This window comes from Argiope bruennichi, chromosome 10 (assembly GCF_947563725.1).
Source record: "Argiope bruennichi chromosome 10, qqArgBrue1.1, whole genome shotgun sequence".
Classification (NCBI taxonomy): Eukaryota; Metazoa; Arthropoda; class Arachnida; order Araneae; family Araneidae; genus Argiope; species Argiope bruennichi.
Genome location: NC_079160.1, coordinates 18435780 through 18447038, shown reverse-complemented (window position 1 = coordinate 18447038; position 11259 = coordinate 18435780). Strand labels below are relative to the sequence as shown.

General features: G+C 30.7%; 1 protein-coding gene across 1 annotated transcript; it reads right to left on the bottom strand.

The window, feature by feature from the left end:
• Positions 1–8634: 8634 nt before the first annotated feature.
• On the bottom strand, positions 8635–10612 carry LOC129987451 (uncharacterized). Its single transcript, XM_056095433.1, has 2 exons — positions 10573–10612; positions 8635–9542 (listed from the first exon to the last, which is right to left on the bottom strand). Exons 1-2 carry the CDS (start codon positions 10610–10612, stop codon positions 8635–8637), a joined length of 948 nt encoding a protein of 315 aa, XP_055951408.1.
• Positions 10613–11259: the final 647 nt, after the last annotated feature.

Here is an 11259-nt window from a genome sequence, read left to right as displayed (position 1 = left end):
CCAAATCTCTAACAGTATTCATTTTCGTAAGAACGTAAACATGATATTCTAAAGACACAATATCAAATTTGGCAGGATTCTTTTGACGTGTTGTTTTGTATAAAATTTTCGTTTTACACAATCGAGAAGAACGCGCCAAAACTTAAATTCGATTTTAGAATACTATTATCCAAATGCTAAGGATTAGTCGCCAAAAAACTCGCCAAGGATGACACGATAGATTCATTAAGAATGCTAAATTCACGCCAATGGTTAACATTTTGTAACTATTATACGGCAACGCTATACAAAGCGTTCTCTGGAATAATATCTTTATTGGAGAGAATATGTGAGAAAGTTTGGGGGAGACAACAAGCGTTGATAAATTATTGCTATTTCTTACTTATAAGCACATATATTAACGTTATCTATTTCTTGATCTGAAATGGAGGCGCGAGCTCGAAAATATTAAAAATCTCTGCTTCTTTTCATCACGGCTATGAAAAAATCAAAGTAGTAGATTTGCAAATCATTGCTGTTAAGAAAAAAAAGAACATATTCCTCAATCCTGAAAAGAATTTTCAATATTGTTAATCTGTTTAAACAGACGGATGGATTCTTAGAATTATGATCAGCATAGATTTAATTCAATTAATTTTATTTCACAAAATATTATAGTTAAACTTTTAAAATAATTCTAAAAATTATATATGAAGGAAAAGAGTCAAAAGCAAGTAATATCACTGACTCTCCGACACGTCTCGAAGGCACACGGCGGAAAAACCTGAATGGCCGAACCGCCGCAACAGCAACACTGGCGGGAACTGTGGTTGAGTTCTAAGGGCCATCACCGACCACGGTACAACCCTTCCCGAAGGAAGTACGTCCCGTCATCGATGGGAGGAGCCAGACCCTCCACCTATTTATGTACCCTCCAGAGTGGCGAGATCCAACTACCATACCTTAAGCCTCTCATCCTCATTTCGATGTGCCTCCCCCCCCCCCGGGAGGAAGAGTCAAAAGTAAAGAAAAAGTCTTTTGGACAAAGATGTCTTTAAAAAAAATTAGCAAGATTTCTGAAAAAAATACTTTCATAAAAACCATACGCAATTCTAATCGTTTTTTAATTCCTTTATTTTCCTTTTAGTTACAAAATTGTTAAACAGTATCGAAGAATTATGCAATGTTTGGTGGATTTTTGAAGAAGCGCTCCCTTCAATTACCAAAAGAATTTGTCATGGATGGAATCTCGTATCTTTTCGGATTGTCGACACTCACGATTGTATTTGTGATTATATTTACAGTAGCTATGTAAAGGAACATTTGGTAAGTATTATTTTGCTGCTAATAGCATTAATAATAAAAATTGTCATATAAAATATGTTATCATTTTCAATGAATAATCAAAATAGAATAATTAAATGAATAATCTGATTTGAACTAAATCATAATATAATTTAAATGAAATTATGAAAGTTTTTTAGCTAAATAAAGATAAGAATTTATTTAAATATTTATAAGTAGTGACGAATTTATTTTGTATATTAAGAGATTTTAAAAGCTTTTAAAGCCATAAAAATAAAAGAAAAAGAATATATTTATAAGCACAAATTTACTGAAATGTTTCAAATGAAGGCGGATTTCACATATTATTATTAAATAATTTGGCAAAAGGATTTGCTATCTATGTTTTTCTATAAAATTTGAACCCATATGTGAAGAAATCAACATGTATATGAATAAGTAAGAAAGTATTTGTTGGAATAAGACGACTGGTGTCATATAAATAAGATGTGCTACAGTAGTAAGAAAAATGTTTATCCATGTAAAAATAATGAAATTCACGAATAATTTTTATGTTTCGCAAATCCAAATTATTCTACAAATATTGCTCATAATGTTTTATTTCTCAAAGAATGTTCCGATGAAAGCTTCATAACAAATAATCAAACTGCCTATTTTTTCATTAATTATAAATTTTATTTCCTCATATAGAAATTAATTTTGTTGTCAGTCATATTGAATGAAAATATTATACTTATTTTAATTCGTTTCATTTATTTTCCTTCAAAGGTTTCGGATAATTAAAGAAATATATGGATAGCATATTTAACTAATTCTATGATATTTATGAAAATGATTCTTTGAATTTTTTTCATGTAAACTATTAGCTTTTATTAATAATACTAGTCACCGTCTGTACACATCAGCCTTTCTAATAAAGACCGTTTCCATGACAACATAGCGATATTAAAAACATAAATGCCTGAATCAACTATTTTCTAAATTTTGCAGAATTGTAAATTTACATTTTTTATTTGCCTAGCAAACTACTCAGATATTAAATAGAATCCTTCTTTAGTTTTGAACAATAGAAGAAAATCCCGCGATAGAATAACTGATAGAACAGTGGAAGGGGTTGAATTTCAGGGCAACGGTGTATTATTGGAAATGATCTTTAAAAAAATCTTTCGCTGAAATTTAGCATTTTTTTTAAATTATTAAATTAGTATAATTAAAAAAGATGTTTTAAAATTTTTAAACGATATATATATGTAATGATTTTTTAATTCTAATTTCAATTTAATTAATTTCCAAGATTTTATCTTAATTTAGCCCATAGTAACTTCATTCTAAAAATATTCTCTTATTTCGTGATCTAATTCCACTTTCGGTTTAATTCATTCCTTTGTAAAAAATAATGCGCCATCAGTACTACGTATCAAATGAAAGTGATACTTCCGTTGCCTTTCTCAAGGTCAGCACATGTATTGAATTGGCGCGTGGCCGGAAATTCTATGTTATATAAGACTAGTGATCATTTGTTTCGCGCTTTCTTCTTACTTCTGCTTTTGTGCTGCTCTGCGTCTTCTTGCAAATAATCATGTCTGTCTCCAGCGACAGAATAAAACGAAATTAAAAATACAAAGTCTCTTCACTGCTTGTCCAACTTGCATTCTGCTTCAAAAAAAAAATAATGTTACATGTGTGTGTGTGTGTGTAATGATATTTTAAACTCTAATTTAAATCCAAATTAATTCACAAAGTTTTATCGTAATTCAGCCCATATTAACTTCATTCTAAAATATTCTCTTATTTTCCTGATCCCATCCCACTTTTTCTATTTAATTAATTCAACAGAAGCTTTGTAAAATTGCTGAATCGGCTAAAAGCCGACACGTTTCCACACAACGAGTGAAGGAATAAAATATTGCTGATATAAACAAATTCCACTAAAAGATAGATCCCTATGATTCCCTTGCTTGTGATTGACACGTGATGGAAATCCCTATTAAAATCTCACAGTATATATTCACAGGGATAAAATTTTCATTACATTTTCTGCACTTCGTGTTGTGCTCGTCGCTTCTGCGTGTGCAAAAAATCATGTCTCCCGGGACGGAAATAAAACGAAGTTAAAAAAAAATTGAAAGTCTCTTCATTGTCTTCGAAATGCCTTCTGCTTCAAAAATTTTTTATATATATGTATGGAAGTTATCGCAGAAAAACGCCAAAATTTAGTTTAGTATTTAATTAATTAAAATTGTAGCCTGTAGATCAAGCGGTCTCACCTGCGGAACACCAATACACACATATTCACCTTTATTATTATTAGAGATTCGTTTACAAAAGCCACCATTAGATCACGTGGATGTTTTTTGAAAAGCGCTACTAAATAGCATTGAGAAAATGTACCTCTGCAAAGACTGAACAGTTAGCCCATTCTTTGACTGGCTTTTGCACATGTGTCACGAGGTGTTTATTTCTATAAAAAAGGGGTGAGAGGGAAGATGAAAGAAGGGGATGTTTACATTTTGCTGTAGAATGAATTCGTATTATTCAAAAAATTAGAACTCCCCGCATGTTTCTGCGTACCACCCCTTAGCGGAGTACAATCGTCGAAAAGTGCTTATCTAAGGTCCTGAAACGAACAGTAATTCTTAAAATAGTTTGTTGCTGATTGCCGGTTCGCCACAATGTCTACGATGTTTTTTTTCCTTTTAATTTTTATTTTAAAAGAATAATGAGTGTTTAATGTTCACTTAGTACAATCTTATACTTCGAAATCTTTATTCTTCACAGTATCCACTGCTTCACTGAAAAAATGAGGAGAGAGTTGAGGCAGACGTCGGCACCTGACATAATAAATAACAGTTGTTTCTGTTTTGACACTTATTTATTAAAAAAAACGTGCATTTTCTTTTCTTTTTCAGGATTAATTCGTTCTGATAATGGTGGTTTATCAGCTGGGGAAAATTCTAAAGAGTCTGTCGTCCAATGAAATGTGAGAGAAATATCTAAATGTTCCTGGAAAACGTTCATAGTTTAAAGGAAAATGAGCTGTCAAAAAAAGAAAAAAGAAGAAGAAGGAAAAAAAAAAAAAAAGGGGGATTTTTTTTTCTGTCTTTTTTTTTTTATCCCTTTTCATTTCTTCGTCCTCCCCCCTTCCTTTGAAGGAAGTGTCCTTTATTTATTTTATTGCAGTACCAAATGTGATATTTCCAGCTGATTTTTAAATCAACTGGCCAGTTTGGATGTGCAGCCCATATATATATATATATATATATATATATATATATATATATATATATATATATATATATATATATATATATATACATTGATGCAATAAATGATATTATAGGAATAAAATGTTATAAGTTGATTTTTATTTTTTTAATTTAGAAAATAATTTTAGGATTTTATATATGAGTTAGAGTCCAGGTAGCATTTATGGTTTTATATATTAAATAATTGTTAGAAAAAATTTATTGATTAATTAATGGAAATTTTAAATCTGTATTAAAAATATACATATTATTAAAACAGATATCTATGTATAATAATATACATATTATTATGTATAGATATATTTTAATACATTTAACGATTATTAGAAAAAATTTATTAAGTAATTTATAAGATTTTAATATATGAGTTAGAGTTTATTTAGTAGTTATGATTTAACTGCTCAAAAGCTAAAAGCGACCGACCTAAGTCATACAAGGATTAGAAAACTAAGTCATGATTTAGGCTTTTTCCTGCCATAAAATTTGTTTACAATTTTTATTTAAATGCTAAGTGTATGAAGCCAGATTTTTTTTTAAAGGTAAAAAGCTTTTTGGCTGCAAAAGATTTTTTTTAATGCATTGCCTTTATTTAACATGTGGTTTCAAATTCCATTCGGACAACTGACCCGAAAAATCTCCCTTCTATAGTTTAAAAGTTCATTAGGAAGACGGGTTGTTTTCATTTGTCATGTTTGGAAGAGTGTGTGTTTTTTGTAAAAATTTTATGTAAATAATATGTTTTGTATTAATAAACTGAAGCATGGCCTTATTATGTGATATTATTTTTGAATGTTTAATAAGGCATATCTGTACAATGCAATTTTTATGTGTATTAAAAAATTATTTGTATTTGTTTTTAATGTTTTTCTTCATTATTCTTTTTCTCTACTTAATATATGAGGACAATTTCTCATCAATTTTGAGACAGCGGTGGCCTGGTGGTAGGTCTCGGCTTGTGAGCCTTATGGTTTTAGGTTCGTGACCCGATTCCACCTAAGAACCGTAATGTAAGGGGTTCTGTTGCACGTTAAATCCATCAGACCAAATGTCCTCCCGCTAGTGTGGTGCGGTATGGAGAGGGGGGTGCCAGCTCAGGGGTCGTCCTCGTCATCTGACCGCAGTTCAAAATTGTGAGGTCTGTCGCAAAATAGCCCTAGTGCTGCTTTACAACGGGACGTTAATATATCTAAATTAAACTCATCAATTTTGATGGTCCTTATATAAAAACTATCTTTACAACTTTCAGGAATTATCTCCTTCGAGGATAACTTAATAATAATTTAAAATAATTTTTAGTGATAAAATATTTTATTTATAAGCATTTTGTTATACAACCTGAGAGCACAAACTAGTACTTTATCTGCAAAACCTAAAGAGTAGTTTTTGTGAAATTCGAATTAGATTCACAAATAGAATAGATAATAAAATGAATATTGAATTTTATATTTATAAATTACGAACTAGTGTTAGTTTAAGATAATATGAAATTACACAATTTTTTTTAAAAATTATATTCATTCTCTAAAATGTTATAATTTTAGTAACGCCATTAAAATATGCTAGGATCTTAATGACCGAAATATTTATTTCAGAAATATAATGCGTGTCGTCTTCCTTATGGATCTAGGCCAAGTGATAAAGTCTCGATTTTGGATTCAAAGAGTTCGATTGCGATCGAGATTCGACAAAAGATTTGTCATGTGTCTGAGCCTGTTACAGGACAAGGTTGGAGCACTCTTGTAGTACCTGGACTCTGAAACCGCGACCTCCTACATTTGGATAATATTTTAAATATTTCTTATATATTATTTTAATTCAATTAAAAATTGCTAAACAAATATTTAGAAATCTGGATTAATTCACTTTTAAATTCAAGAAGGACAGAGGTAGGGGGGGGGGGGGAATCTGAAAGGAAAAATAAAATTAAACGTATTATATTCACAAATTCTTTAACTGAACTGAATCAAAATTGTAGCACGTTCTTCATCTTCGACCTTGCTCTCCTGTTGATGTGGCAATGAGGTTTGAAGGGGTGTGTGTCAACTCAGGTTCCGTCTTCGACATCTGAACACGCTTTTTTTTTAAAAAAAAAAAATGAGATCTGTCCTTTCCTGTCCGCGAAAATTTCTGTTTTTCGTCTCATTATAACAAACAGAAATAAAAACTCAAACAAGTAAACATTTACAAAAGGTTTTAAGCTTTAAAATGTAAAAGAACGCTTGAAGCTCGTTACGGCCACCTTGCAGAGGTTTCATTTGAAAGCGCTAGACTCGTTACGGATGACGAAGAGGTTTATAAGTGGAATGGACTCACACCAGTGAAGGGGTTTTTGGCAGAGAAACCGATCTCAACGGACCACAATTACCGACGCCTAATTTTTAATGAATTAAAACCTTGTTGCTATTGATTTAACCTTATCATCGTGAATATTTACTATTATTTTCGTATTAAAGATGTGCTTGAAATGAATGTTTATTATTAATTATCAAAATATATTCATATTCACAATCATTCAGTCACCATCTTATATGTATCTACTGTTTGACAACGGATTGTAAAACCCTCTGCACTTTTGCGCATGCGTTAGGATGGGTTTAATTCGACAAAATAGGGGTGAGAGGAAGCATGAAAGGAGGAGATGTTTACATTTGACAATGAAGACTCGCGGTTTTATGAGACGTAAACATTACAGATAATTAGTAATACAGAAGCAAAAAGGTACTAATGCACAGTAAAATATTTCAGTGCAATTTTTATTTAATGTAAGAGGCATAAACGTTAAATTATGAAGAATAAATAAAAAAATTTGTTTTTAAAATTTGGTAATTATTTTTTTTACAAAATAATAATGATCTTTTTATATTAAAATGTTTCTTTTTTATATGTTATTAAATTTTTTCAGGAATATTTTAATTCCCCGTTTTCTGCTTCTTGGTCACAATATTTAATGATATTATGTAAAATTTTCTTCGTACCATTCCTGAAAGCTTTTACTATTTTTGGCTACACGTATCAATACAAAATTTTGAGTTAAAATAAAATGCTGTCAGAAATAACACAACACTCATATACAAGTGAAAAAAAAATGGACTACAAAGTATCTACTAAAATTCTACTATACTCTGTTTCACCCTAACTTGGCAGTAGTGAATATTCTACGCATGCCGAATCGCAGTCGTTGTCAAGGGAACTGGGTTACTTTAAAATACAAAGTTACAAGAAATGTAGATCGCTAGGCGAAATTTTATCGCCCAAATGTTTCGCCAAATAATAAATATTTATTAACTTTATTAGATTGTCATTTTAAATCAGAATTATTCTTACCTTATTTTCATTATTTTGTTCAATATTATTGGTACATAACTTTACTGATTTATTAAAATAATTTCATTTTAAGTTTATACTTATTTATACGCGATTGAATGACTATTAAAATCCCACATAATTGAAAGCAATGCATAAGTGAGAGTGGCTAAAGTTTTTATTTCTTGACTGAATATTCAATATCAAGAAGTTGATTTTTCAGAGATTGAAGTTTAGAACTGTTAAACAAAATATAATAATGGTTTTGAGTAATAAGCCTTGCATTAATAACAATATATGACATTATTTGCGATGAAACAATATGCAGTGCTTAATAAAAAGTAACGTTAAACTGAGATTTTTTTCAAATGTTTTACGGTTTTCTCAATAAAGTCTAAAAATTAACAAAAGGAAGAAATTTTTAAAAATTTAAATTTTCGAATTAATACAATAATTAACGTATTTATATTAATAATAAATAATTTTGCATATTATATATATATATATATATATATATATATATATTCATGAAAATCAAATTTAAAAATCAAACATTATTAATTTAATCCCGAAAATCAAGTATTTACAAATATATAAATACGTTAAATATTCAGAATATCGTAAATTATTGTATTATAAAAATCGTAAAATATTAAAATTCGAAGTAATTGAGAATATCAAGAGAAATAAATTATTTTATGGGGAAAAAAAACATACTTACTAAAGTTATTCAGAACATTTAAAAAATATATTAATTATAATATACATTATAAATGAGACATCAAAAATCATCAGCACTCATTAGTTCTGCCTCACTGTCACTTGAATCACTGTTCATGGAAATTATTAAATTTTGGTTTTCGCATACTTCCTCTACAAGTCCGTCAATTTCCCACATTTCTTTCTCTTTTGTTGTTACATGGTTAATGCATTTTTTCCAATTGTCAATTGTTACTTTTTGTATTGCTTGGATTACGAGCTCCTTTACATCATTAAGCTTAAAAGTTTTATTTTCGCGTGCAACATGTCCTTTAATTTGACTCCAAATCATCTCGATAGGATTTAACTCGGTGTGGTAAGGTGGCAATCTGAAAATTGTATGTCCATATTTTTCTGCAATAGTTTCTACTCGATATATATCATAAAAATGTTTCACTTCAGAAACTTTCTGCAAAAGTTCGATTTTAATCATGTCTTTATCCCATGAAATATGCTTTTGGGATAACCATTCTTGAATAGACTTTTTAGTCCAAGAAGTTGTAGGAATTTTCTCCATTTTTACAGAATGATAAGAAGCATTGTCCATTACGATTACGCTGTTTTTCTTCAGTTTAGGAAGAACTCTTTCTAGCCATTTTTCAAAATGATCACCATTCATCTCGTCATGATAGTCACCAGTTTTTTTCCCAATAAAAATCTCAGCTGCATCACGGACGAAACCTTCTTCGCTTCCAATATGTGTAATAATGAGTCTTCTTCCTTTTCCTTTTGGTGCCGACAAACCTACTGTTAAATTTGAAGAGGAGGCTTCATAGCTACTTTTAATTTTAGTATCTTGCCATACTCGACTCTGAGAATGGCCTTCATTTACCCATGTCTCATCAAGATAATAAATGGGCGTGTTTTGTTTCTTATAATGAGCAATTTTTCTCAAATAATTCCTCCGCCACAAAATAATATCTTGTCTCTCTAGGAGTAACGCTTGTGTTTTTTTCTTTTTTCAAAAGAAAATCCCAAGTCTTTCAATATTCTGTAAAGCGTTGTTCTGCTGATGTTTTTCGAAAAGATATCTCTATCATCGTTCACAACTTTTAACACTTTATCTAATGTTGGGATCTCATTTCTACGAAAAAATTCATGAATTTTTCGTCGAATGCAGGATAAGGTAAAGTCATCATATTTTATAAGTCTTGATTGTTTACCTTCTAAGCCTGGTCGCTTCTTTCCAGGGGTACTTAAAGGACTGGATGCCTTTTTTTTCTTTTTTCAAACGGAAAACTGTTCTTTGTGAAACGCCCGTAAGATGCGAAACTTTGTCAACGATTTGATTGATAGAGTCTTGAGGGTTTTCTTCTCGGAGTCGAGAATAAACATTTAATATGTTTCTACGTGCTGCACTTTTTATTGGTTTCCCTCGTCTTGAAGGTGTATAGAGAGTAGTCGGTGATAACACTTTTTCAGACATTTTAGAAATGACGACTTGAATAAATATCAACAATCGAAAATGAATGTGATTAACAAGATCAAAAAATATCAGTTAATTAAAAAGCGAGAGCAAAAAAAGTACGTGTGATGATAATAACGGTGAGAACTAAATGGATAGCTGGCGAGGGCGTACAAGAGAACCGCGCCAAATATTTGACCTTGGAGACCGGTTCTACAAAGTGGAATTCATTATGTCAATCTTTTGGTTTTATTCGTTCGCTTTATTTACAAAATATTTAACAGATAAGCACTTCTAACTTGAGAATAATTTTAAATACATGCTGATAAAAAAAACGATATCTGTAATTTATGATATAATTTGATAAATTTCAGCGCATTTTAGTTGTTTTAAAGTCAAAATGGATGGGGAACTCTTTCCCAGCGCGGAGCGTCACATTTTCTACCTTTTACAATACTGCCAAGTTGGGGTGAAACAGAGTATAGTAATGGGGGAAATCCAAGGTCAAAGGTGAATACCGGAAATGCGCATATCGTTCCGCGTCTCACTCCTTACTGAAATAGAGTCCTCGAAATGTGGTCGTTTCAGAATCCATTGACGAACAGTACTTTCTTGTTTATTGTTTACTTCAATGTAACATCTGGTATGGTCAGATTCAGATGGCCGTCATCGGTCACTTCAGCCTCCTTCCCTCCTTTAGCTTTTCTCAGAAACCCTGAAAAGGGCTAGTCCGCCATCTGGGGGAGGGGGGTTCCATTATCAATGCTTCCGGGTAGTCGCTCGAATTGTATGACTTTTCCGCACTGGTCATAAAACAGTCAATCAATGGTTTTTTGAATACTCTTTGTGTTATAGATAAGAATTACTTCTGGAAGAAGTTACGACATTTTAAACGTTATCTGCAAAAGTGAGCTTTGGCGAAATTTAAAATGATTTTCAATACATTTTTAAATACTTAATGACGCGATTTTTAATATAATCTGAATAATTTCTACTTTGCGTTTTATGAGAGATGAATTGTTTCACAATGAATTTACAAAATGTGAAGAAAATTCAGAACAAATGATATCTTCAAAATTCTATACCTCTGTTGAAATAACAATCATAGGTTCTATATTTTAGATAACATTTGTACTATCAATTGGCTGTTTTATTGAAATAAAACAAACTTCATTCATCAAAAGCTATTGAGTTTCGTCAGTTTTTACCATATTTCTTCTTGACTCATTTGTTTAATTCAAT

Coding starts and splice junctions, on each gene's coding strand:
- LOC129987451 (XM_056095433.1), bottom strand. CDS start 10,612: ATGGATTCTGAAACGACCACATTTCGAGGACTCTATTTCA. Junction 9,543..10,572: donor ATTTCGAGGACTCTATTTCA/GTAAGGAGTGAG, acceptor CGTTACTCCTAG/AGAGACAAGATATTATTTTG.